The following is a 27792-nucleotide window of genomic DNA, read 5'->3' as shown; positions in this document are numbered from 1 at the left end:
CAGCGTGACCGTGAAAATAACCAGTGCCCGATACACGCAGGTCTAACTTAGAGACAATCCTTTTCCCTTTTTTCCTTTCTTTCTTTCTTTCTTTCTTTCTTTCTTTCTTTCTTTCTTTCTTTCTTTCTTTCCCTTTCTTTCTTTCTTTCCCTTTCTTTCTTTCTTTCTTTCTTTCTTTCCCTTTCTTTCTTTCTTTCTTTCTTTCTTTCTTTCTTTCTTTCTTTCCTCTTTCTTTCTTTCTTTCTTTCTTTCTTTCTTTCTTTCTTTCTTTCTTTCTTTCTTTCTTTCTTTTTTAAATAAAAACTGTCAAGAATTCTGCCTAGGGACCAGTGCGATGGTACAATGGGCAGGGTACTTGTCTTCCCCGGTTCAATCGTGGGCATCCCATATAGTCCTCCAAACCCGCTAAGAGTGAGCCCTGAGCACCGCCGGGTGTGGCCCCAAAACAAAATAATTCTTTGTACATATAAGACCTCCCCGTTCTCTGGGGTCATTCCTGTGGGTACAGAAGAGTTTTCAGTCCACATTCCCTAAGTCATTTTGCAACTTACAGCTCAGAGTCCAGTTCCCTAACGGGGTGCAGGCGCTCGGTGGGGAGGTCCCGTGCATTCCGGGACGCATCCCCTGGATCCTGGATCCTGGATCCTGGATCCTGGGTTCCCCTCTGCTAGCGTCTTTGCACCCCTGGAGGAAAGTGGGAGACCTCGGCTCAAGGGCCCAGCTCCAGACTGAGTCACCGGGAAGCTTCGCAAGTCAACGGTGCTCGGAGGGAAAACTGGTTTGGGTGGGTGCGGGCACCCGGAGCAGAGCGAGGGGGCCGGGGCGCCCAGCTCGAGCGGCGACCGAGGGGTCGCGGTGCCCGCCCCCCTCTCCACCCCGGGCGTCTGATTTGCTGCGCGCGGCCGGGGCGGCCGGCGGCTGGCGGTGCCCGTGTCGAGGCGCACGTTGCGCGCCGGGGGGCGCCCTTACCCGCGCCCCTCGCTCGGCCTGCCGGGCCCCGGGCCCGCCCCCGTGCACGCCCCCGCCCCGCCAAACGCAGCCAGATCCGCCCGCCACCTGGGCCCCCCGCAGCCTCCGCGTCCTCCTGCCCGCCGCAGCCCGCGCTCGGCCGGCCCGCACGGCCCGCCCGGGAGCGCCCGGGAGCGGGAACCCGGCGCCGCGCCCGCCGAGCCGCCCCTGCCCGGCCGCGCCGCGTCCAGCCTCGGGACAATGGGACCGCGGCGGCTGCTGCTCGTGGCCGCGGGGCTCAGCCTGTGCGGCCCGCTGCTGGGTGCCCGCGTTCGAAACCGCAAGCCAGGTGAGAGCTGCCTCCCGGGCGTGCCCTCCCGGACCGCCGCTGGCCCCCTAGGAGAAAGTTCGCAGTGGTGTGTGTGTGTGTGTGTGTGTGTGTGTGTGTGTGTGTGTTGTGGGGCGGGGGGGGTGTTCAATGGGGTACGCTGGCCTCTCCTTTCCGAGTCCGGGGTGTGGGGTGCCGACCGCTCCCTCTGCCCCAATTTTCTCCAGGGCTCCTCTCCAGGTGGAGCATCCGCACTCCCGTACCCCTTGGCGCGCTCCCCCCGCCGTCGGCTAGACTCAGGTTTGGAGGCCGCAGCCGGCCGGTGACCCGGGGAAAGGGGTGTCGGGTTTTCCTGGGGGAAGCCTGCAGCAACCCGGCTGGCATTCGCGGCGTGCCCCGTTTCGCCCAGGGCCACTTATCGTTCCTAAAAGCAAAGACCCCGCGTTTCTCCATTAGTAAACGTCCCGGTCTTTGCACTAGACAAGGGGAGAACCGCTCCCACGCAGGCTTTGTTGAAATTGTTTTCCTTGCACGTTTGACGGGGCGGACAAAGTGTGGAAAAAGTTCAGCGCCGTGGCCCATTGAGCAGTGAAGGTGCAGGAGGTGGAGTGTGGGAAGCCAGGGTCACAGCGGTTACTGGGAAGTTTTCTAAGTTTCCTAGGACCTTCCCCCAACCCTCCTTCCCGTTCCCTACCCAGGTCCCGGAGGGTTGAGGAAAAACTTCTCCACCAGGAGGAGGAGCCCAGTCCCCCAGACTCCTATTTTTAGGTAAGGGCTAGCTACAAGGAGGAAGCCGCTCCCCAAAGTTATGTTCCCAGTAATGCTGTATTTTTAAATATCTGTCTGCTAGAGCAAATAAACGTATTTTCCAACCTCTCTTCCAAAGCAAACCATCTATTGTTCTTATAAAGGCGCTATTAAGGAAGGGCCCAAACTGCTTGTTCCCTTCTTTATAGAGTCAGCTAGTGTTTGCACTTGAGCCGCTTTTTTCATTTTCCATGCAGAAATAAATACTGCCTGGTTTTCTTATCAGTGGAAGATTGTGCTCCCTGTATTGCTTCCATGCTGATCTTAGCGTGGATGCTTCAAGATTAAGAGGCGACAAAGACATTTTCTCAGTGCTCCTTCTTGCACTCACAGTTGAGTTTCAAATTTGTTGCTTTGGGGACAGTTAAGAGCCTCCAAATGAATAGCAAAGTTTTGCCGCAACTAAGCCCACTTGCATGTGAGGTGCTTTATCTCTTGGGGTCTTCAAGGAAACAGTGAAAAACTGCCAAATTGCAGTCAGTGATAGGCCATGTCAGATCACACTTTGGGATTTTACTTTGGGGGCCAGCTCTTGAGCATACAAATCCTTGCAGTTCAGATGGGGGAGGGGAGTATGGGAAGGATTGGGGTATGCAGGTGGTGTCTCTGTGGACTCCTGTCATCCCAGTGTACCCCTGAAGAATTTGGGCCACCTTCGGGGAATATATTTAAGGCCAATACTGCGTGGTGCCCTGCTTCCTCGGGAGTGCCACCAGTGTGTGCTATGGTACACAACTCTGACCAGGCCATAAAGATAATTGAGCAAACACTGGCTAATTATCCCCAACTGACTTCTGGATCTGCTTTGGGAGGGAGAGAGAGAGGCCAGACAAGGAACAGGAAAGCCAGTGCCCTCGGTGGTACCTTCCCTGTTGGCCCAGGCCAACAGCAGAGTCTCAGAAGATGACCTCATTGCCCTCTCCCAGACCTTGGTCGGGGAGTATTTACTCCACTTCATTCTGCTTCTAAAACGAAAGCTCAGATTGCATGGACCCAAATTCTTCGTGCCAGTGCCGGAGAGAGAGAGAGCTGTAACTGGCTTTACAGAGTTCAAAATCACTTAAAAAAAAAAATAGGTCTCCTTTTTTGTATCACCACACACCAGCAGTTTTAAACACACCAGTCACAACCAGCTCTCTGTGATAAGAGGGGCTGCGAGGCACCCCGGCCTGAGGGACACCCTCTCTCCCACCTTAGGCTGGGCCCTGCCCACCTCCGTACTCTTCAGGACTTTTTGTCCCCACTCTCTGGGGAATTTTCTGCACTGTTTCTTTAGGGGGTCTCTTATCTCCCTGGCTAAGTTTGCAAACTTCTGTTTATTCCAGGAGTCAATATTCACTCATGGAGCCATTAATTTACCTTTGTCCAGAGACTTAAATGTGATGCCCAGGATACAAGAAGTGATGCGTGTAAATTGGGTGTCGACCAGATCATTATAGACAATGTTCTATGTCAGTTATGCCAAGAATAAACTACAAGCATAACTCGAAAATTGTTTTATAAGGCTCTGAAGGATGGAAGGATTCAAGAAGCGCTGAAGGGCCTTTGAGTTAGTACAGGGGGTTAAAACGCCAGCCTTGTATGTGGCTGTAGCAGCCATGAACCTCGTTCAAATCCCTGGCACCATGCATGGTCTTCTGAGCACTGTCAGGGGTCATTCCTGAGCACAGATTCGGGGGTAGTCATTCCTGAGCACTGCTGGTTGTGACTGCAGAACAAAAATAATAACCATTTAAAAAGATATATTATTGGTAAATATTTTTTGTGTATACCTGGTTTACAGACCTGCATATCCTGGATCATGCAAAAATCTCACAAGAAATCAAGGGTCATGCAAACGTTTCTCAAGTGAAACAGGGTTGTGAGTGGACTCTGGGGTAATGATTTTAGCCTTTTGACACTTGTGGCCCTGCAGCCCCAGATTCCTCCCCCAGGACAGTGTTTCCTCAGCCCCTGCCTCTCCTCAGGGCCAGGTGTCCACCTGCTCAGGCACTGCCCACTGCCCCTCTGTGCCGGTTGCCCTAGGCCTGCTGAAGCTGGCTGCCTGTGTTCTCAGAGCTGCCTGTGTTCTCGGATATCTCCTCCCTGAAGGCCATTGATGTCATCCCTGTTTTTCAGGTGACCCAGAATTATTCAGTTCAGTTAACACAGAGGCTCTGGCCTGTGACCACAGACCTCTCTCTTTCCTAAGGTCCAGCTTTCTCAGCCACCCTGCGTAGACCAGAAACCTTCCCCACACATTCCCAAGAAGCCCCAGAGATTAAAGTGTATTCCTTTGTTTGGTAGGTGAGGCCGAGCCCATGAGGATTGTCTCTAGAGCCTGGGCTGTGGTATCCTGCCTTGCCTTTTGCTGGCAGGACATAGGAAGGCGTTGAAGAGCATCTTCCTTGTGATTCTGTGAATTGATGAGCTGTTACCAAGAACTGGAGTCTGAAACCAAAAGAAAAGACAAAACTGAAGAGTGGGTCTGCTCTAAGCTGACTAGAAATCTCTTTAAATCTTATGATCCAGCAAGTGATGTCTTTTTATTCAAGTTTAACTGTTTCCTTTTTTTATTTTTTTAATCTTGTTCATTTTTTTTAATGAATCACCATAGCAAGTAATGTCATTCCTGCAATGTTTATCTAAATGAATCTGTTTCTACTCTCCTTTCCTCCTCTTTCACGCTCTGCCATTCATTCATTCCTCAGTGACTTTGGCTTTATTCATTTATTTATTTTTGGTTTGGGGACCATACCTGGCTGTGATCAAAGGATGACAAAGGCAGAGCTCAGGGAGACCCTATGGGGTTCTAAGGATCAAACCAGGGTTAGCTTCCTGCAAGGCAAGCAAGTGCCTTACCGATGGTCCTATATTAGCCCTCTGGCGTTATTTTTGTAGGCCATTCTAAGAAAGTGGGTTTTTTCCTAATTTGGCCACTACTTCCTTTTATAAAGAATTTTTTTCTGTAGGAGGCATCTGGCTTTTTCTCAGGAATAGTCTCTGCTATTTCCCTTCCTCCCACTGGCCCTTTGGCCTCCATCTTTCTGCTTCAGCATTTTTTGGCTCACTCTAGTAGTAGATTGGGTGCTATGAGCCCAGCAGATGTGAATCTGCTCTTTCCCCCAGATGCTCTGCCGGGTTTCCTTCCCCGTGCCTTTCCTGGCTCCCATCTTTCCTTGGTCCCTTCATTCCCATCCCCCTCACAAACTGGAGCCCAGCTGCTCCATGAGATGAAATTCCAGGACCAACATAGTGTCTCTAGGTTTCTGATGTTTTTTTTTTTTACTCGCCTCACCAGGGCACACAGAGTACCTGTCCCATAGCTGATTATATTTTTCTCTTTTTGGGGGGAGAGGGTGTTGGTGTCATTTCCGCAATAGTATACAGGAAGCCCAGGGACCCCCTTAATAGTTCTTGGCCAGTCTTGCCGGCCATCAGTGAGAACCCAACAGTCCAGTGCTGGGCACTGGGGTTCCTGGGCCACCCCAGTGGGAATCAGGGGCCTCCAGAATTATACCCTGCCATGCTCAGGGCACTACAAGGTGCCGGAAATTGAACTAGGATCTGCCAGTTGTGGAGGAAGCACTATCACCCCTGTACTATGGCTGTGCTCCCTGGTTGTATTTCTAAATGAGGTAATGGCTGGGAAGGTGGCCCAAAGGACTGAGCTTTGCATGCACTCCAAGCATGTCTGGGAGTGATGCCCAAGAACCAGACTACCCAAAGAGTGGGCACGCATGGAGACCTCAAGGGTGACCCCTGATGCTGCTTGACCTTCCAGCACTCCAGGCTGTGGTCCCCAGACCTAAGGTAAATAAAGAAAATTAAGTAAGATGAGATAGCATTTACCCAACGGAGAACCTTTTAAAAGTATATAGTTTAGGGGTCGGAGCAACAGCACAGCAGGTGGGACATTTGCCCTGCACGCAGCCAACCCAGGTTCGATTTCCAGCATCCCATATCGTCCCCCGAGCACCGCCAGGAGTAATCCCTGTGCATTGCCAGGTTTGACCCAAAAAAGAAAAAAAAGTATGTAGTTTAGGGCTGGAGGTAAGGCATTTGCCTTACATGCAATCCAAGCCAGATTCATTGGTACCCCATATGGTCACCTGAACCTCACCTGCAGTGATCCCTGAACACAGAGCCTGGAGTAAGACCTGAGCACTGTGGGTGTGTCCAAAAACAAAAACAAAAGTAGACAAGTAAAAGTATAGAGCTTAGTGGCCTTTAGTTCAATGTTTTCCCACTACCACTCTGCTAGATCTTTCTTTCCCTGCTTCCCCTCCGTTTGCTGTGACTGTGTGGTGGTGCGAGCTGCACACACACACACACACACACACACACACACACACACACACACACACTGTATGCTCTGGTGCTCACTGGGAACTCAGGCTCTTGCACCTTTACTTGCTGTGCTTGGACCCTGGAGCTGAGGGGTTCGCTGCAAACCTCAGTAAAGGGCACAAGTACCCCAAAGCTCCCACACTTTATTGTCAGGGTTCTCCGACAGCAGAGCCACCAGGGCTGTGCCCACCAGGGAAGGACTTGCCGCCTCACTCTTACAAGGAAGGCGCTCTCAGCCTCTGAGTCATCCCCGATCCCCCAAATATTTCATCCTCCCCAGAGGAAGCTCCATTCTCCTTGGGCGCACAGCACTGGCAGCCACCAAGCAACTCTGTTTTTTGGGAGTCCCTTATGCTCTCATTCCTTGTAACAGGGTCTTCACACAGTATGTGGCCGGGAAACACCCCCTAACTTGTTCTTCATGAGTCTTAGATGACTTCTTTGTTCCAGAGACTGCTGAGAAGAGGTGCAGGAAAGCAGGCCTTTGTTTCTTTTGGCTGATTTATTCAGGTTTGGGGGCCATACCCAGTGCTGTTCAGGGCTTATTCCTGGCTCTGTGCTCAGGGATCACTCCTGGTGGCCTAGGAGTGTGATGCCAGGGGTGGAAGGCTAGCGCCCTGCCCGCTGTACTATCTCGTGTGCCCTGTACTGGTTTCTATTTGACTGTGGTGCTGGTACTGGAGTTTCAGTGGTCACAAAGTTTAGTCAGGACTTTCTGTTCATTTTTATTGTTTGCAGGTTTTTTTCTCTCTTTGGTGGATTTTTGTTTTTGGATTTTTTTAAGGGGTCCTAGAACTGTAGCCCTGTAACATGTTCTCTGCAGGCTAAACTTGTTCTTACCCGGGATGAACTTCCTCTTCCCCCCTAATTCCCACTCCCACTCTGATCTTGCAGTGGTGCTTGGAGTAACCCACTGACTTCAGGGCCTCATTTTCCTCCATCCCACCATGTTTTGCACCATGTTTTGCCATTTAAAAGGTGCTGGAGAGAGGGTTTAGTGGCTAAAATGCTTTCTTTGTACGTGGTCAATGTGGGCTTGATTCCCAGCACATAACGGTCCCTGAACACTGTCAGGTTTGATCCCTGAGCATAGAGCCAGGAGAAACCCTAAGCGTAACCAGGTGTGGCCCCAGAACCAAAAAATGCATAAATAAAGGTCATTACAGGGACCAGAGTGATAGTATAGGGATGAGGCTCTTGCCTTGGACTTGGCTAACCCCAATTCCATCCCCAGAAAGCTTGAGCACGAAGTCAAAAATGAGCCCTGCACATTGCCAGTGTGGGCCAAGCAACAAAAAGTAAATAAAAGGCCATGAGCAGGGAAGAGAGAGAGGATGCGAAGGGTTAGTGGCTGCCTGCTTGTATGAGGCCTGGGCTTCGCCCCACTGGGGGTAAGGGGAGAGGGTGAATTTCTGAAGAACTCAACCTTACTTGTGAAAATGTGCTTATTATTGACTTATTTAACTTGAATAAAGGCCATTGGGTAGGCAATTTCTGTTTCAAGCCGGAGGTAAATTAAAATCAGAAGTCGAGTCAATGTATTGCTGAGTGTTTTTCAGTTTCTACTTTGTTGACCCAAGTAAGTTCTGTGAGAAACATACCTTAGGGATGGGGAGAGAGCCCAAAGGGTGGGCATGCATGGAGACCTCAAGGGCGACCCCTGGTGCTGCATGGCCTTCTAGCACTCCAGGGTGGCCTTTGGGTCCCAGTTTCAAGCATGGAGTCATCGGCCTCTGAGCACTGCCAGTCCTGTTACCTCTGAAGGTGGAAGGATTGAGCTTTGAGTCTTATTAAAGAGTTTGTGCAGGGGGTTAAACACTAGCCTTTTATGTGGCTGCACTAGCCATGACCCTGGTTCAGGACCCTGGTTCCACTGCTGGGAAACCCCAACACCCAGAAAATATCCTTTATTTTGTGACACAGTCTGGTGTAGGTGTGCATTAAGTACACCTGGATACACTCAGTGTGTGGATAGATAGGAAACAACTTTAACAAACAGCAGCCAAACCCAGCATGTATGTCCCCATGTTCTCTGCGCACTCCCCTTACTTGGAAGTCTGTCCTGCAGATGGCTTTTATCACCACTAGCAAATCTCTGCCATCAGCTGGTGCAGCGACCATGAGCCTCCTGAGTTACACTTTCTGGAAAGTACCTTTTGTCACCTTGGTCCTATCCAGAGCCCAGTTTGACTGAGTCGAGGTGTATAGGCTAGGTGGAGTTGGGATGGAAACAGCTTAGTACTAGGAGAAATTGGGTAGAGATTGGGGAAAAAAATTATTTTCCTCTTTCTTCAATTTTTTAAAATTTTGCAGTGCTCGGAATTAAACCCTCAGTCTCACACATGTTGGGCATAAGATCTACCACTAAGCCACATCCCCAACCCTTAACTTCCTTCCTGTGCATCGGGTGTCCCCCTTAGCACCTGGTCTAGGAGAGGGGTGCACCGCAGACACAGGAAGCAGCACTCAGGGCCCATATGTTTGGTGGAGAACAGGCCTGGAGGAGCAGGAGAGCCAGGGCAGGGGGTCATTCCCGGAGAGGCTGAAGAGCGACGAGACTGCTTGTGTCCTCACCCTACATGTCCTGAACTCACGTGTTCTACCAAAACTCCAGGGCCGGAGCCATAGCACAGCGGGTAGGGCTTTTGCCTTGCACACAACTGACCTGGGTTCAATCCTCGGCATCCCCTATGGTCCCCCAAGCACGGCCAGAAGTGATTCCCGAGTGCAGAGCCAGGAGTAACCCCTGAGCATCGCTGGGTATGACCCAAAAAGCAAAACAAAACCAAAAAAACAAAAAAACTCCAGGCATGTGCACCCCTCCTCACACCTTCCCCCCCAACACACACACACACACACACACACAAACACACACCAACACACTTCCTTCTAACCCTCTCTCTCTCTCTCTGCCTGCCCGCAGCAACTTTGAGCAAGCAGACTTTTATTTATTTATTTATTTATTGCTTTTTTTGGGGGGTGTCACACCTGGAGATGCTCAGGGGTTACTCCTGGCTCTGCACTCAGGAATTACTCCTGGCGGTGCTCAGGGGACCATACAGGATGCTGGGATTCGAACCTGGGTCGGCCGTGTGCAAGGCAGATGCCCTACCCGCTGTGCTATTGCCCCAGCCCCCACTGAGCAAGCAGCCCTTAATGGTTCTGGCTATGTTTTTCTTTGCCTGTCCCTGGACTCTGCTCTCCCGCTTCCTCCATGGTTTGGTTTCCAGCTGAAACCTGGTGCCGATGGGGTGGAGAGGCAACTACTGATGCCCATCTCTCCTTCCCACCATTGCTTGTCACCCAGATACGCCTCTCCTTGCTTCCGGTTGTTCTGCAACAGCGATCTTTGTTCACATGCGGCTTTTGCTTCTGCCCCTCTGGAACAGTGTTTTCAAGACTTTGTTTTTCTGCCTTGCCTTTGACTACCCGCCTCTGTGAGTTGGGGGTTGGGGGGTGTGTCAGCAAGGTTAGCAGTGACCCTGCATGCCCAGGAGGGCACAGCCTTGGGAATTGTCACCCCAGTTTGCCCTTCACAAACCCTGCACTTCCTGCTGGAGTTTGAAAGGGGTAGATTCGTTTCACTCGGTAAAATGCTTAGAGAAAAGGACACTCTTGAAGTTCAAGTCTTTTTTCTTTTTTTCTTTTGGTTTTTCGGCCACAGCAACTGTGCTCAGGGCTTACTCTTGGCTCTGTGCTCAGGGATCTCTGCTGGCAAGACTCAGGGGACTGTACCAGGCAAGTTCCCTACTGGCTGCATCTCCAACAAATGTTACTGCTTTTCATATATCAATTCCTCTTTTTATTATGGGGGGGGGGGAATGTTTAAGGAATTGTTAATCAAGTTCTCCAAATATAGAAAACTGTGTTAATACGGCTTGCAAGTTTCCAAAACTGACACAGAACGCAGAAAAATAAGAATCCTTGCCCTTATTTTTTAGGAGGGCAGTTTGGGCTCCAGCTTGAGGTGTTAAGAGGTGCTCACAGCAGTGCTCAGGTGTCTGACTGTGTGGTAGCAGGGATTGAACCAGGGTCAGGCCATATGAAAGCAATCACCTTAACCCCTGTGCTATCTCTCCAGCTCCACTTAGTCTTTCATTTCATTTCATTTCATTTCATCATCCTGTTAATCGTCGATTGCCTCGAGCAGGCCCCAGTAACGTCTCTTTCATCCTAGCCCTGAGATTATATTCACAGCTCTTTAGGAGAATGAGACCCATCATTGTTACTGGTATTTGGCATATTTGGTACGCCACGGGGAGTTTGCCAGACTCTGCCCTGTGGGCAGGCTACATTCGATAGTCTTAGTGGTAAATAAATATGCACGTACACAGACATTTTGCATTGCTTTCTGTTATGGAAAATTTGAATAGTATAATTACTCCCATATTTTGGTCCTGGGTATGGGGAAGGCACATTAGTACTCAGGGATCACTCCTGGCAATGTTTGGGAACCATATGCCGTGCTGGGAATCAAATGAGAATTGGTGGCATGAAAGGCAATGCCCCCTTAAGCCCTGTACTCTGTCTCTCTCTGCCCCACCCCACGTCTTTTTTTTTTTGCTTTTTGGGGTCACACCTGGTGATGCTGAGGAGTTACTCCTTGCTCTTCACTCAGGAATCACTCCTTACAGTGCTCAGGGGACCATGTGGGATGCTGGGGATTGAACCCAGGTCTGTCGTGTGCAAATACCCTACCTGCTATACTGTGGTGGTGCTCTGATCCACCATTCCCATGTCTTGTTTTAACCTATACCCTTCCTTTCTTTCTCCTCCAATCAGATAGATTTAAATCAAATCAAAGTTATCATATTATTTTATTCACAAATCAGGATAGCACTGTCCTCCCATTGTTCATCAATTTGCTCAAGCGGGCCCAGTAACATCTCCATTGTGAGACTTGTTGTTACTGTTTTTGGCATATCGAATACACCATGGGAAGCTTGCCAGGCTCTGCCATGCAGGCGAGATATTCTTGGTAGCTTGCCGGGCTCTCCAAGAGTGGTGTAGGAATCAAACTCAGGTCGGCCGGGTCAGCCACGTTGGCCATGTACAGAGCAAACGCCCTACCCGCTGTGCTATCACTCCAGCCACAAATCAGGATATTCTTAGAGAAAAGAACTTTCTTTCACATTATCTACAATAGGATTAGAATACTTAAGCAAAAGGAAAAGTTTCTTCAAAATCACCTAATACTGCTTGTTCTGTTTTCTCGGTTGTGTCTAAAGAAAGCCTTTTCAGGTTGGCTTGTTTCCTTCCTGTTCAGAGCCCTGGGCCCTGTCTCAGACTTGCTCGCAGACTGGAACTGGTGGCTCTAACCTGTGGCTAATTGAGTGTGTGAGGAGCCCTAGGCTGTCTGTCAGGTGCACGTGGAAACCTGACCCGATTCAGGTCTGGGTTTTGGCAGTCCTTACCCTGCCGCACTGCTGTGTGTATTTCCTGTCCCCTCCTCTCAAGTCTGCCCCTCTCTGAAATCTCCTGATGACTCAAGGTGTCCACCTCTAGCCAACGCCAAGTGTGTTCCCATGAACGATTCACCTGATGTTTTTGAGCAGCCACCGATGATCACTGAATGGGAGCCATTATTTCTGCAGGGATAGCAGAAAACGGTTTTCCTAAGTCTGTTCTTTCTGCATTTATTAGCTGGAATTATTACAGAGCTGAGCCTCACTGGCTCTTGGTTTCCCTGTAATATAGTCTATAGAGAAAAGGCAGCAGAATCTTGCCTTTACCAGTTTTTTTTTTTTCACTTAGTTTTGGAGCCAAACCTGGTGGTACTCAGGGACTACTCCTAACCCTGCACTCAAGAATTACTCCTAGTGTCCGGTTATAATAATGACTACACTAATGACAATGCAATTTGGAGCAAAGGCCAGTCTCTTTAAAAAAATAACTGTGAATGTTTCTATGGATTTAGTGTTACCATGCCATCGTTTACTGATAGGCTGTCAGCATTGTTTTACATATTAATATATTATATACAAAACATAAATCACTTATGAACTGTTAAAATCATTAACAATAAAAACAATGAAAAAGCAAAAAAAAAATAAAGAGACTCCTGGACTATTAAAAAAAAAAAAGAATTACTCCTAGTGGCCCTCAGGATGCTAGAGATTGTACCTGGGTCTACCACTTGCCAGACAAGTGCCCTACCCACCATACTATCTCTCCAGCCCCGCCTTTACCAGTTTTTAGACTGGAGTCCTCGTGTCCTCTGAATGACCACCCAGGGGTTTTTTTTTCCTTTGTTTATGGTTACGAGCTCATGGCTCTGGATATCTACTGAGGCTTTTACATGTTTCCATGGATTTCCACCTTTTATTTTGGTGATGGATAGTGACACCTTTGGAGGGTGGGAGTCCCGCAGATGGACCCCAGAATCTTTCTGACCTGACCCAAATATCCATTAAAGATATTCAAGGACTTTTTAAAAAAATCTATTTCCTGTGCAGATCTAGGCTTTGGAAACTGTCAGCAATTTTTTTTTCCTCTGATGGGGATGTGGGGAGTATTCTTGGGCCGTTCTCAGCAGTGCTGAGAGACTGCTCCTGGCTTGGGGCTTGGGACCACTGCCAGTGGTAGCCAGGGGCCATGCAGTGCTGTACCTTCCTCATGCAAAGCCTGCACTGACTGCACTAGTTGTGCCGTCACCCCAGCTGTAGCCAGTTATTCAGGAACGTGGGTTGTTGGCTTGGGAAAAAGTGTTTTCATCTGCAGACCCTCGGGAGCCTTGGGAGATCACTGCTGCTTTAGGGCGAGCCCGATATTTTTCCATAATCATCATCATCATCTTTCTCTGTCATCTGTCACTTTGACTCACCCATTGGAAGCGCCCAGCACAGGGCGCTTTCAGCCAGCTCTGCCCTGTGCGGGGCTGTGAGTCAGGTCCTGGGACTTCCGCTTTGTGAATTTGATGGAAGACACATGCACCCCAGACGGCAGAACTGAGTTAGAGCAAGGCTGACATGGCCTACACCCCACAAACACAAGGGAACTAGAAAGAGCATCACCACTCGGCTTCCAGGCTCCATCTGGTCAAAGGCAGAACAAAAAAAACAAACAAAAAAGACCTGCTGCCTAACTAAGTTCTTTCGATTTCCAGAGAATGAGTTCATATATCGAATACACAGCGGATAGCTTGCCAGGCTCTTCCGTGCGGGCGGAATACTCTCGGTAGCTTGCCAGTCTTTCCGAGAGGTATAGAGGCTTTTGGGGTGACCTCTAATCCCCCTTGTAGGTGTTACCATATTTGAACCCTATCAAATATGGTACGACAATTCCAGAAGACAGGTATTTAGTGTCTTATGATGTGTCGCGCGGCCGCTTGCGGCCGCGCGGGTCCGGAAAGCGTCCTGGAGTGTGGCGACGGCTGGGTAGTGGAAGTAGTGTCGAGAGTGGAAGTCTGCCAGTGGGGTATTTATCTGGGTAGGGTGGGTCTCCTGTGCACAATTCGATCCCTGGGTGGTTGATGGAAGCAGACAGGGCAGGGTAGGGTGGGGCTCCTGATTAGAATCCCTTTGTCACCTGTGGTGGTGGGAGCAAGCAGAGAAGCTCTGTCCCTGGGTCCGGCAAGCCTGGAGTCCAAGGTCTCAGAGAGTTCCGCTTACCTTGTTCTGTGGGTCTTCAGTTGTGCGTGGGTCTCGGCCGGAGCTGCCGCGCGGGTCCGGAAAGCGTCCTGGAGTGTGGCGACGGCTGGGTAGTGGAAGTAGTGTCGAGAGTGGAAGTCTGCCAGTGGGGTATTTATCTGGGTAGGGTGGGTCTCCTGTGCACAATTCGATCCCTGGGTGGTTGATGGAAGCAGACAGGGCAGGGTAGGGTGGGGCTCCTGATTAGAATCCCTTTGTCACCTGTGGTGGTGGGAGCAAGCAGAGAAGCTCTGTCCCTGGGTCCGGCAAGCCTGGAGTCCAAGGTCTCAGAGAGTTCCGCTTACCTTGTTCTGTGGGTCTTCAGTTGTGCGTGGGTCTCGGCCGGAGCTGCCGCGCGGGTCCGGAAAGCGTCCTGGAGTGTGGCGACGGCTGGGTAGTGGAAGTAGTGTCGAGAGTGGAAGTCTGCCAGTGGGGTATTTATCTGGGTAGGGTGGGTCTCCTGTGCACAATTCGATCCCTGGGTGGTTGATGGAAGCAGACAGGGCAGGGTAGGGTGGGGCTCCTGATTAGAATCCCTTTGTCACCTGTGGTGGTGGGAGCAAGCAGAGAAGCTCTGTCCCTGGGTCCGGCAAGCCTGGAGTCCAAGGTCTCAGAGAGTTCCGCTTACCTTGTTCTGTGGGTCTTCAGTTGTGCGTGGGTCTCGGCCGGAGCTGCCGCGCGGGTCCGGAAAGCGTCCTGGAGTGTGGCGACGGCTGGGTAGTGGAAGTAGTGTCGAGAGTGGAAGTCTGCCAGTGGGGTATTTATCTGGGTAGGGTGGGTCTCCTGTGCACAATTCGATCCCTTGTATCCCTGTTCAAGAAGGGAGACATCCATGACATTGGCAACTATCGCCCGATCTGCCTATTGTCTGTCATCTACAAGTTGTTCACTCGAGTCATCCTGAATAGGATTGGCAGAACACTAGATGAAGGACAACCATGTGAGCAAGCAGGGTTCCGCAAAGGATTCAGCACCATCGACCATATCCACACGATAACCAAACTCATTGAGGTTTCTCGGGAGTTCAAGATGCCGCTCTGCTTAACGTTCATTGATTTAAAGAAGGCCTTTGATTCTGTTGAGACGGAAGCGGTCATTGAAGCCCTAGCCAATCAGGGCATTCAAGCCCAATACATCAGGATCCTCCGTGAGCTGTATTGCGGATTCACTACCAGGATCTCACCATTCTACAAAGAAGTGATCGTTGATGTCAAGAGAGGGGTGCGGCAGGGTGATACCATTTCACCAAAACTCTTCAGTGCCACCCTCGAGAACATCATGCGACGACTGGAATGGGAAGGAATGGGAGTGAAGATAGATGGTCGGCAACTACACCACCTCCGCTTTGCTGATGACATTGTTTTAGTAACACCAAACATCAGCCAAGCGGCACAAATGCTGGCCGACTTTAACCGTGAGTGTGGAAAGGTAGGACTACAGCTGAATCTTACGAAGACAATGTTTATGAGAAACAGCCTTGTTCCTGACGCCCCATTCGCTCTCAATGGAACGACCATCTCCGAATGCAACAGCTATGTGTACCTAGGTCGAGAGGTCAACATGACAAATGACCTGGCACCCGAGCTGCGCAGGAGGAAGAGAGCGGCTTGGAACGCCTTCAAGAACGTCGAAGAAATAGCTAAGAGGACGAAGAACCTCTGGCTCCGGGCACATCTCTTTGATTCCACTGTTCTTCCTGCATTAACATATGCCTCAGAGACCTGGGCCCTACGCAAACAAGATGAGAACGCCATTCAGGTCTCCCAAAGAAGAATAGAAAGAGCTATGCTTGGAATATCACGTTTCACTCAAATGAGAGAACGAATCCGGAGTTCTGACATCCGTCGACGATCAAGGATCAGGGACGCTGTCTCATTTGCCAAGGTGTCGAAAATCAGATGGGCTGGTCACGTAATGAGATTTAAAGACGACCGTTGGACTAGAGCTGTTACTGATTGGATTCCACGGGATGTCAAGAGACCGCGTGGCCGCCCACCTACCAGATGGTCAGACTTCTTTGTCAAGATCATGAACGATCGGTTTGAGGCCCTCCATGTTCCCGGAGCGAAGAGATGCCATTGGGCTACACTAGCACGCGACAGGGACAAATGGAGACGTTACTGGCGCCCGCTCGAGCAAATCGACGACTAACGGGAAGTTAAGTGATTAAGTGATTAAGTGAGTTCATATATAAGCTCCTTAGCGATATGCCATATTCAGTAGCAAAACAAGCTTAGGTGCCAGTGAAAGAGAGAGAACTCAGCGGGCAGGTGTGTTTGCATGCAGGGGGCCTGGGCTGATCCCTCGTTTGATTCCCTGAGCACTGCCAGGTGCAGCAGAAACAAAGGAAGGCCAAACACACACAACCAAAACGAGCCATCGAGAGAAATCTAAATTAATAGAACCTAACAAGAAGTCTGAGAACTGATTTCCCGTCCTTCGCTTTTGTTGTTGTCGTGAAACCATAGCTCAGCAACCAAAACACGGATGAATTACAAAACTTCTGGCACCCATGCATGGGCGCTTTCTCCTTGACCTCCAAGGCGTGCTGGTAGTGCAGGAAAAGCAAACTGTTCAAACTCACATTTCAGCCTGGGGGTATGAATGAGCAAGCTTGGCCACTGCTGGCCACCTGGAATTGGTTTTATTCTTTCTTTGATGATGTAGCAGTACAGCACTGTCCTCCCATTGTTCATTGATTTGCTCGAGCGGGCACCAGTAATGTCTCACAGCAATTGTGAGACTTGTTACTATTTTTGGCATATCGAATACGTCACAGGTAGCTTGCCAGGCTTGGCCGTGTGGGTGAGATACTCTCAGTAGCTTGCCGGGCTCTCCGAGAGGGAGGAAGGAATCGAATCCGGGTCAGATGCATGCAAGGCAAACGCCCTACCCACTGTGCTATCACTCCAGTCCCTTTGATGACATATATTTAAAAAAGAATTTTTTTGTGTGCTTATATTCTTTAATTCCATTTAAAAACAAAAAAGTATATCAATCCTGTACGTCATTGAAGGAAGATGACACCTTAGACTGGTCTTTTCCAATGTGAATGATACCCCCCCACTTCCCTTCAGGGGGCACTGAAATGATGGGGAGCACAGCTGTAGCTTCTTAATGCAATAAGGGGGAATTTTCTGTTTGTTTGCTTAAAGAGTTGCTCGAGCAGGCCCAGTAACATCTCCACTGGAGACTTTGTTGTTACTGTGTTTGGCATATCGAATACTCTCGATAGCTTGCTGGGCTCTCCGAGAGGGGCGGAGGAATCGAACTCGGGCTGGAGCGATAGCACAGCGGGTAGGGCGTCTGCCTTGCACGCAGCCAACATGGCCGACCCGAGTTCGACCTCTCGGAGAGCCCAGCAAGCTACCGAGAGTATTCGATATGCCAGACACAGTAACAACAAAGTCTCCAATGGAGACGTTACTGGGCCCGCTCGAGCAAATCGATGATCAACGGGAGGGCCTTTACTTACTTTGCTTAAAGAAGGTAGATTTCTGGGGCTTGAGTGATAGCATAGCGGGGAGGGCATTTGCCTTGTATGCAGCTTGACCTGGGTTCGATTCCCAGCATCCCAGGAGTAGCCCCTGTGTATTGCTGGGTGTGACCCAAAAAGCTAAAGAAAAAAGAACATAGGTTTCTTAGGGGCCAAGTACTTTTTGAAAAAGGGGTGAGTAGGTCAAATAAATTTAGGAGGCCCTATCTGAAGCAATGAGATTTACTGGTGGATGCTTTTGCCTTCTTTCTGTGCCGTAGCCTGCAAATGTTTTTTTGTTTCAGTGGGGACTATGTTTTTGTCATACACACCAAACTTCCCCAGGAGGCCAAGACTGGGAAGACATTTTGAAATGGGCTGGAGCAATAGCACAGCAGCAGGGTGTTCACCTTGCACCCGGCCGAGCCAGGTTCGGTTCCTCCGCCCCTCTCAGAGAGCCCGGCAAGCTACCGAGAGTATCTCACCCGCATGGCAAAGCCTGGCAAGCTACCCATGAAGTATTCAATATGCCAAATACAGTAACAACAAGTCTCACGATGGAGACATTACTGGGCCCGATCAAGCAAATCGATGAACAACCAGAGGACAGTGACATTGACAGTGACACCAAACTTCCCCAGGAAGCCAAGACCGGGAAGACATTTTGAAAATAGGTCAGAGCAGGTAGGGTATTTGCCTTGTACATGGCCAATCCGGGTTCAATCCCTAGTATCCATATGGTCCCCCACCATCACCAGAAGTGATTCCTAAGCACAAAGCCAGGAGTATCCCCTGAGCATTGCCGGATGTGGCCCAAAATTGGAAGGAAGGAAGGAAGGAAGGAAGGAAGTAAGGAAGGGGAAAGGAGTAGTTTTTGCCAAAGTTCTAAATATAGCCCAATGACAATTGTAATTTAAGAACAAGTGATAGTATCTAAAGTTTAGTTCTAAGTAGTCAGTCTTTTTCAAAATGTACCACTGCTTTAGATGGTGCTTTGAATCGTGTGTGTGTGGGTGTGTGTGTGTCCATACGTGCATGCATGCATGCATACAAACCCAACCTCCATCTGGATGGGTTTTCTAAAACTGCAGAAAATAGTAATTGTGTTATTTTTGGGCTCTTCTACATAAGCGTTTTTATTTTTGGTTTATATCCATGTTTAGGGGCCACAGGTATTTGGGGGGACCATGTGGTGCCGCAAATTGAACTCGAACCTCCTGCAAAGCAAAACATGCACTCCACTGCCTTGAGCACTCTCTCTCTCTCTCTCTCTCTCTCTTTCTCTCTCTCTCTCTCTCTCTTTCTTTCTCTCCCCCCTCCCCCCGCCCTCTTCCCTTCCCTTCTCCCTGCTCTCCCCCAGACCCCACATCATCATTTTATTTTGTGGGGCTAGGGGGACTCTCAAAAAGTGCTCAGAAGGTTTGGGACTCATCTTGGTGATTCTCAGTCAACCAGACCTGAGACTTAATTTAATGCAAGGGCCACAGGATGCCTGTGAGGGCCCAGAGGTGCCAAGGATTACCTGGGCTACCCAAGTAATGCCTAAGGAACTGCCAGGAGTTACAGTAAGATGCGAAGCATGTATTATCTCTCTGCCTTATGTCACTTTTTCTTTGTTTTGGATCCACGCCCATTGGTGCTCAGGACTTACTCCTGGCTCTGCACTCAGGAATCACTCCTGAGTTGGGAGGCCATATGGGATGTCAAGGATCAAAATAGGTCAGCCACTTGCAAGCAGGCAACCTTCCTGCTAAACTATTTACGGCCCCTGTATTAGCATTTTTTTTTACATAAAAAACCTAATTTAGGGACTGGAGTGATAACAGCGGGTAGGGTGTTTGCCTTGCACGCGGCCGACCTGGGTGTGATTCCCAGCATCTTATATGGTCCCCTGAACACCACCAGGGGTAATTCCTGAGTGCAGAGCCAGGAGTAACCCCTATGCATCGCTAGGTGTGACCCAAAAATAAAAAAATAAAAAATAAAACCTAATTTAGCATGCACCTGCCAGGGTTCTGTTTTGGGATTCAAAGATAAATAAGAGAGAATGGTGAAACAGAAAGGACAGTTAATAATTAGGAAGAATCTTTGCCAAGCAACCTAGACATAGAAGTACTCAGACCTTTGTCCTTTCCCTGTGGCATATCTCCTGCCAGAGGCCCACTCATGAATTTGCAGAGGTAGTTTGAACTCCATTTTCTCACTCTCAGGCCCTGTTCTACTGCCTCTTCCTTGACACTAGTCTAGCTTTGTTCTTCATGTGGGAAGTAGATATCAGTTCTAGAATCACCATTAGTTGGTTTCTTTGCCAGTATTTCATCCTCTTTGTATTCATTTCTTAATACAAAGCTCAACCCGCTCCCCTCCAAGGGGCCCCGGAGAGGGCAGCCAGGCATGGGGGCAGGAGACATCTTATTATGACATCTTATTATCTCATTCCTACTTTGGACAAACTGGCAGGCTATTGAATGTAGCCTGCCCACATGGCAGAGTCTGGCAAACTCCCCGTGGCGTACCCAATATGCCAAATACCAGTAACAATGATGGGTCTCATTCTCCTAAAGCGCCTTGAATATAATCTCAGGGTTAGGATGAAAGAGACGTTACTGGGGCCTGCTCGAGGCAATCGACGAATAACAGGATGATTTGTGATTTTGTTGTGTATTCATTTCAGTGAACTGCCTTACTTCATGGAGCATAATTGCAAATGTGTAATTACACAGTTTAAAATTCTTATCTGTTAATTTCAACCTCTGAAATTAACATTTGGGTCCTCTTGGGGTTGGTTGCCCTATGTTATATTATTTCTTTCAAGAGGCAAAGTGATACTTCCCTGCTTCTTCTATTGAATGATTTTAAATTGTGAGCTGAAAAGTAGCTAGAGGGCAAGCAAACAAAACAAAACCCAGCAAACAAACAAAAAGACTTTGTTTTCTAAGGTGTAGTCATTTTTATAGCTCCACAACTAAAATTATTAAAGCCCTCCCTCAAGCTAACAGAACACTAAAAGAAATAAACTCACCATGATATCATCCTTCTCCCCTCCTTGTCACCCACTCCCCCACCTGCCACCACCTTGTTGTTGGCCTACAACCCTTCCGGTGGTTGATTTGGGACAGGAGGTTTGCAGCTCTACTCCGAGAAGTGGCTGGATCGAGTCAGACTCCTCGCAGAAGCAGAACTAGCCCTTTTATTGCATCAGGCCTCTCTCTGGAAGTTTCTTGTTTGCAGTATGAGTTTCAACAGTGAATAAAACTGAAAGTTTGAAAATCCACCATATTTATCCTACTTCTGGCTAATATTCAACTCCTATAGCATCACTTCCTATCTTATTCTGAAAATGAGTGGGTGGTAGGGTTCGGGTCACCCCTGGTGCTTCTCAGGGCCTACTTCTGGCTCTGTGCTCAGGATGCATGCTGTCACCGTGGTCGGCCATATGCAGGGCACGTGCCTTAAGCACTGTCCTATCTCACCAAGCCTAACAACACCTGTAAGTCCAGTCTTTATTATAAACACCCCCAAAGACAGACACCTTTCCCCTTCCCCTTAAACTACTAGGCTTATCCCCTGCTCAACTTCCCAGTACTTCTTTGTCCCAGTCTCTGCCATGGCTAAATTTTAACAAAACTCCTTGTTAGATGTGGCTAAATGTTGGGTTCATTTCATGAACATTTCAAATGGGTATTTGGGGTGGTAGAGACTTATAAAGCTCAATCTGCAGCTGTGCCTTTGACTTTGGATTGTGTTCAGCTGGTTTGGCATCTGCCTCGATGCTTGCCGCATTCGGGAACTGGGCTGGGAAATGCCATCAACTGTGACCATCAGAAGCTGCCCTCCCCTGCTAAGGAAAGATGCAGGAAGAGTGAGGTGCTAAGTGCTGTGTGCTCAAGTGTGAGGATAACCCGAGGAACTGTGGTTTGTGTGTGTGATGAGAGACTGGGGGCATCCTACAGCAAGAGTAGATGCTGGTGCCCGCTACTGGCCATTGCAGAGGCAACCTTTGGATTTTCCTTGAGTATACCTCTAGCTCCAGAGCTCAAAGACATGCCCCCAACTTTCCATGTGTAATTTTTTATTGGGTGAGAGATAAGAGAACCCCCTCTGAGGAGCAAATTTGGAAGACGTTTGCTTATGCCAAAATAGAGTGAACATTTTGAGTTAGCACATTCCCCAGTCTAGTCTGTAACCCACTTGTGCATCACCTGCATTTGCCCTACACTCTTAGAGGAGGAATGAGAAAAAAGGGATGGGTGTTGGCCGCAGGAGCAATAGTATAGAGGGTTAAGTTGCTTTCTTTGCATACAGTCAATCCTTGACTCTGTTCCCAGAACTACATGTGGTCCCCAGAGCTCCTCCAGGAGTGATCCCTGAGCACTCTCCCCACCCCACCAGACCTCCCCCCAAAAAGAAAAGATAAAGACAGGGATCAGGGAAGTAGCTGAAGGGCTGGAAAATATGCTTTGCATGCAAGGATACCAGATACAATTGAAAAACAAAAATGGAGCATTACTCTTTACTTGTCTCTTTTGTCTAATTCACATTTTTTTTCCCTTTTTCAGAGTCAACAAAGCCCCTTGCAACTCTTGATCCCCGCTCGTTTATATTCCGGAATTCTGAAGATCAATTTGAATCTATCCCACTGGATGCCTATGAGGAGAAAAATGAAAGCAGGTTCCCAGCCAGAACGAGCTTCAACATAAGCAGTGCTCTCGGGAAAGAGCCAGCTCCCTTCATCTCCAATGCCGCCTCGGGGTACCTCACCAGCACCTGGCTGACGCGCTTCATCCCCTCCGTCTATACTGGCGTGTTTGTCATCAGCCTCCCTCTGAATGTCATGGCCATCGTGGTGTTTGTCCTGAAAATGAAGGTCCAGAAGCCCGCAGTGGTGTACATGCTACACCTGGCCACGGCTGACGTGCTCTTTGTGTGTGTGCTGCCCTTCAAGATAAGCTACTACTTTTCGGGAAGTGATTGGAAGTTCGGGTCCGAGATGTGCCGCTTCGTCACGGCCGCCTTCTACTGCAACATGTACGCCTCCATCCTGCTCATGACTGTCATCAGCATCGACCGCTTTCTGGCCGTGGTGTACCCCATGCAGTCCCTCTCCTGGCGCACGCTGGGCAGGGCTTCCTTCACCTGCGTGGCCATCTGGGCCGTGGCTGTGGCCGGGGTGGTGCCGCTGCTCCTCAAGGAACAGACTCTCAAAGTCCCGGGACTCAACATCACCACCTGCCACGATGTGCTCAGCGAGTCTGTGCTCGAGGGCTATTACACCTATTACTTCTCTGCCTTCTCCGCTATCTTCTTTTTTGTGCCGCTGATCATTTCCTCCGTCTGTTACGTGTCTATCATTCGCTGCCTGAGCTCTTCCACGGTTCCCAACCGGACCAAGAAGTCCCGCGCCTTGTTCTTGTCAGCTGCTGTCTTCTGCATCTTCATCGTCTGCTTTGGACCCACCAACATCCTCCTGATTCTGCATTACTCCTTTTTCTCTCTGCATGCCACCGCGGAGACTGCCTACTTCGCCTACCTTTTGTGTGTCTGTGTTAGCAGCATCAGCTGTTGCATTGATCCCTTGGTTTACTATTATGCTTCCTCCGATTGCCAGAGGTACCTCTACAGTATCTTGTGCTGCAAAGAAAGTTCTGACCCTAGCAGTTACAACAGCAGCGGTCAGCTGATGGCTAGTAAGATGGATACCTGCTCTAGTAACCTGAATAACAGCATTTATAAGAAGCTGTTAACTTAGGAAATGACTCTGCTGGTGAGTTAGAAAGAGGAGACTGTGGGGGGAGAAATGAATTATGAAGATCCTGCTAGTCTCTGCCAAAAAAGTATTTGCTTCACCACCTATAACAGCAAATATATGTCATGCATGCCTCCAATAAGCATATATATATTCATTGGTTATAAGAAAACATAGCAGCTATAGAAAGCAGAGAGGATTGTCAGTGCCACCATAATAACTCATACCATTTCTGATATACGTAGTTGCTTATTTTCTACATAAATGTGATGTATAAATAGGTGTATGTATACCCTTGAATTGTTCACATTGCGGTTTAGACCAGGCACTTTGCCACCCTCTTATTTGCCCGCACCGTTGTAGGAAAAAACTCTGATTCTTTGATTTCATACAGAGTTTAAGTTGGTGAAGTTTAATATCTGAAAACGCTAATCAGTAGGGAGGGATTCTGTAGCTTGGACTCATATAGCTTCTGCAAATATATGTATTTTGAAAACCTTCAGTGGCAGTGTTTAAGTTATTGAGGGAGAAGACAATATTCTTTGCAGAAAAACATGATTTTTTCATTTTAAATATATCAGTGATTGAGTTCTTGAAATTATGGAAACAGGATATGGAGAGCAATTTTTGCTGTTTTACACGGTGTATATATAGAACAAAGCATCCATCTCATGGGGGACCTTAGGTTGACTTTCCTAGTAAATCGCCCCTGGAAGAAAGACTCCAAGCAAGGGGCCCAAGGCAGGGCCGTGTGGGACCCCTGCACTGGAGCCTCCCAGTGAGCAGGGCATCTGCACCCCCACAGCAACTTATTCCTCCTGGGGGAGCCCCTCAGGAGCTGACTCTGAATGGATGATGCTTTTTAGAACTTGGCGAGACAGGCGGCAGTTTCCCAGAAGATGGCAAATACAGAAAGATCCAACTTGAATGACTGTAAAATGACCCACTTTTCAGACTGGAAAAGTGTTTCATTTCCAGCAGTTTTCCTTCTCATGGACACATCCAGACCTGCCACGTGCTTTCTTGCTCCCTTGAAGGCCCACCCTCATCAGAATATTCCTCATCTTCACTGGGCATGGAATAAGGTGCAGAGCTGCCCTCATGAAGAACAGAGTACACTGGGACACAGAGGGTGAGATTAGTACAATAAATATAATATAAAAAATGTTTTTAGTCAGATGTCCACATGCATATTTCAGACCTCTTGGCCTGACTGTTGACAATTTTGAACATGTGGGTTACTGATTCCTGTGGTTTTAACCAGAGAAGAAAACATAATTTAAAAACTATATCTAAAATTTAGCCAGGGGCCAGAGCAGTGGTACAGTGGGTAGGGCATTTTCCTTGCATGCAGCCCACCCAGGTTTCCCCCTGGCATCCCATATGCTCCCCCAAGCACCACCGGGAGTAATTCCTAAGTGTAGAGCCAGGACTAACCCCTAAGCATTGCCAGATATGACCCCGCCCAAAAAAAGCCATAAAATTTAGTCATTCCACCTATATTTAGTGAATGCTATTCAATTATAAATGGTTATTAGTGGTTTGAGGATCACTCAAATGAGGATTTTTTTTAAATCAATTATGTCAATCTGATTAAAAGTAGACTGTAGCACTGTCCTCCTGTTGTTCATCAATTTGCCCTGATTAAAAGTATTAGTAGAAAATTGAATTTGAAATCTATAAAAATTATCCTATAGTTTGGCTAGGTATAGTGGTAAAGTGACTTGCCTTGCATGTGACTGTCCCTGGTTAGATCTCTGGCACTGTATATGGTCTCCCAGCAGTACCAAGGGGCAGTCGCTCCAGGGCATGGCTAGGTGTGGTCCAAACCCTGCCCCCACCAAAAAAAAAAAAGTAAGAAAATTACTTTATACTTTTTATTCAGCTTTCTTAAGAATTATGAGATAATTTGAAGAACATTTTTTAACCCAAGACAGTATCCTCATGTATTTAACAAATAATTTGAAAACTAGATGGACAATGTAGAGAGCTTAAGGTGCTTGCCTTCTGCATACCTGTCACTGGTTCATCTTGAGCATCACGTATCGTTCCCGGTGCCTCACCAAGAGTGATTTCTGAGCTGAGAGCCAGGAGTAAGCCCTGAGCACCATTGTGGGTGTCCTAACCTGCCCAACCCCTTCCCCAAATAACAAAAAGGGGAAAAAATAAAATTAGATTGAAATAAATCGTTTTAAACACACACAAACTAGTAAAAACTTGCAAGGCAAATATTTATTTAAAAGAGCAAACTATTTCCAGCTACCATAAAATAATTTACATATAAGTATGAATCATAAGTAGGACTTAGCTTTGATTTTAAAAAAATTTGGGGACTGGAGTGATAGCACAGCAGGTAGGGCGTTTGCCTTGCAATGCAGCCCAACCAATTCCCAGCATCCCATATGGTCCCCTAAGCACCGCCAGGAGCAATTCCTGCGTGCAGAGTAACCCCTGTGCATCACCAGTGTGACCCAAAAAGAAAAAAAAATTACACTTCACTTTATCCAACTCTGGAGATTTATTGTTATTATTTAGTTCTCCGTGTTAAAATACCTCTAACTTAATATGACTATTACTACTGTACTGTCAGTCTGTACCTATAAAATACAATGTCACTGTTTTTATGAAATGTATGTAACTTGTATTAATAAACATGAAAGATTGCTTGGTATCCAAAGTAAATTTTTACTGTCTCTTTCAGGGTTGTGACAGGAAGGCCCCATCTAAAAGTTTTGCAGATGAGTGTTTAATGAGGAGGTGATTCGAAGAGATATGGGCAGAAAAGGAGAGAGAGAACAAAAGAGAATGCCCTGCCACAAAGGCAGGGTGGGATGGGGAGATGGGGGGTGGGAGGGATACTGGGATCAGTGGTAGTGGAAAATGGGCACTGGTGGAGGGATGGGTATTTGATCATTGTATAATTGAAACCCAAGCACAAAAATTTCTAAGTCTACAACTGTACCTCATGGTGTTTTCACTAATAAAAATTTTAAAAAAACAAAAGGAAGAAATTGGGCAGGATTGATCAAGGGATCAATAGCAATAGCAGGAAGCTGCTAAGTGCCCTCTGTCTCCTGATCATTTGATTGGTTCCTTCCATTACTCCTAGAACTAAAGGGAACCTGGGTAACTAGTCCATACGGGTCAGCTGCTTGGGACATGAGAATAGATAAGAAGAAATCAGGTAGAGGGACCCTAGAACTGGTCTTTAACAGAAAGCATGTTACTGTGGGGAGTCGGGGGTAGAGAATTGGGAGGTGGGGGTATGGGGACACTGGGACATGGGAGAGGGAAGAACTTTCTGGTGGAGGATGTGGTGTTGGAATGGGTATTTTGGTTTGGGGGTTGTTTGTTTCTTGAAAACCTGCTATTATCAGTATTATAAATCATGGTGCCTAAAATAGAATTTAAAATAAATGTTTCCCAAAAAATTTAATCCCTAAAAATTTCAAGATTGTATCTTTGAGAAGATGTTTTGATTTCCGAGTTATAGGCATCACTTGCCAGTAACTAGACAGTTACACCCACCAACTGCCGTGTAACTCCAACAACGGCCAGGATCCAGAGATTATCACACTCAGCTCCCGGGAGAGAACAAGGCAGAGTCTCCTACCCTGTGCCTGACTGTTTCCACCAGGGCCCAACAGCTGAAGACCTCCGGGGCCCAGCCAAGGCCATGCTGGGACCACTCTCCACACACTTGGATGAGCCTCACGCATAAAAGAACTGGCAGAGGAACCCAGGTGTGTGGGACCCGGGGCTGAGATCTCCAAGCCTGTACAGTTTGGGACTGGACCTGCCAGTAACTAGACAGTTACACCCACCAACTGCCGTGTAACTCCAACAACGGCCAGGATCCAGAGATTATCACACTCAGCTCCCGGGAGAGAACAAGGCAGAGTCTCCTACCCTGTGCCTGACTGTCTCCACCAGGGCCCAACAGCTGAAGACCACCGGGGCCCAGCCAAGGCCATGCTGAGAGTACTCTCCACACACTTGGATGAGCCTCACGCATAAAAGAACTGGCAGAGGAACCCAGGTGTGTGGGACCCGGGGCTGAGATCTCCAAGCCTGCACGGTTTCGGACTGGACCTGCCAGTAACTAGACAGTTACACCCACCAACTGCCATGTAACTCCAACAACGGCCAGGATCCAGAGATTATCACACTCAGCTCCCGGAAGTGGCCGCGCGACATCTTATTATCTCATTCTTACTTTGGATAAACTGGCAGGCTACCAAATGTAACCTGCCCACACGGCAGAGTCTGGCAAACTCCCCGTGGTATATCCAATATGCCAAATACCAGTAACAATGATGGGTCTCATTCTCCTAACCCTGAAAAAGACTTGAATATGGCACTTTAAAAAAAAAAATCTCAGGGCTAGGACGAAGAAGACGTTACTGGCACCTGCTCGAGGCAATCGACGAACAACAGGGTGGTCGTGATCGTGATCGTGAGACATCATGGATAGAATTTGCAGTGATTTTCCTAGTGAAGAGAGAAATTAAATAGCTCAGTCAAGAGACCC

General features: G+C 48.3%; 1 protein-coding gene across 2 annotated transcripts; it reads left to right on the top strand.

Moving 5' to 3' along the window:
* Positions 1 to 1082: 1082 nt before the first annotated feature.
* Positions 1083 to 25922, top strand: F2R (coagulation factor II thrombin receptor). Of its 2 annotated transcripts, XR_008792193.1 has the most exons (3): positions 1083 to 1297; positions 22075 to 24867; positions 24919 to 25922. XR_008792193.1 is itself a non-coding variant. In XM_056112533.1 (2 exons), the coding sequence occupies exons 1-2, from the start codon at positions 1210 to 1212 to the stop codon at positions 23262 to 23264; spliced, it is 1278 nt and encodes a 425-aa protein (XP_055968508.1). In that variant the 5' UTR covers positions 1083 to 1209; the 3' UTR covers positions 23265 to 25922. The 2 variants fall into 2 exon arrangements, 1 of the variants encoding a protein (XP_055968508.1); XM_056112533.1 differs by having other exon boundaries at positions 22075 to 25922.
* Positions 25923 to 27792: the final 1870 nt, after the last annotated feature.

The sequence above is a fragment of the Sorex fumeus genome, unplaced genomic scaffold, assembly GCF_029834395.1.
Source record: "Sorex fumeus unplaced genomic scaffold, SorFum_2.1 ptg000018l, whole genome shotgun sequence".
In the NCBI taxonomy this organism is placed as follows: Eukaryota; Metazoa; Chordata; class Mammalia; order Eulipotyphla; family Soricidae; genus Sorex; species Sorex fumeus.
Note: the sequence above shows the minus strand (reverse complement) of the source record. Positions and strands in the feature narration are given on the sequence as shown.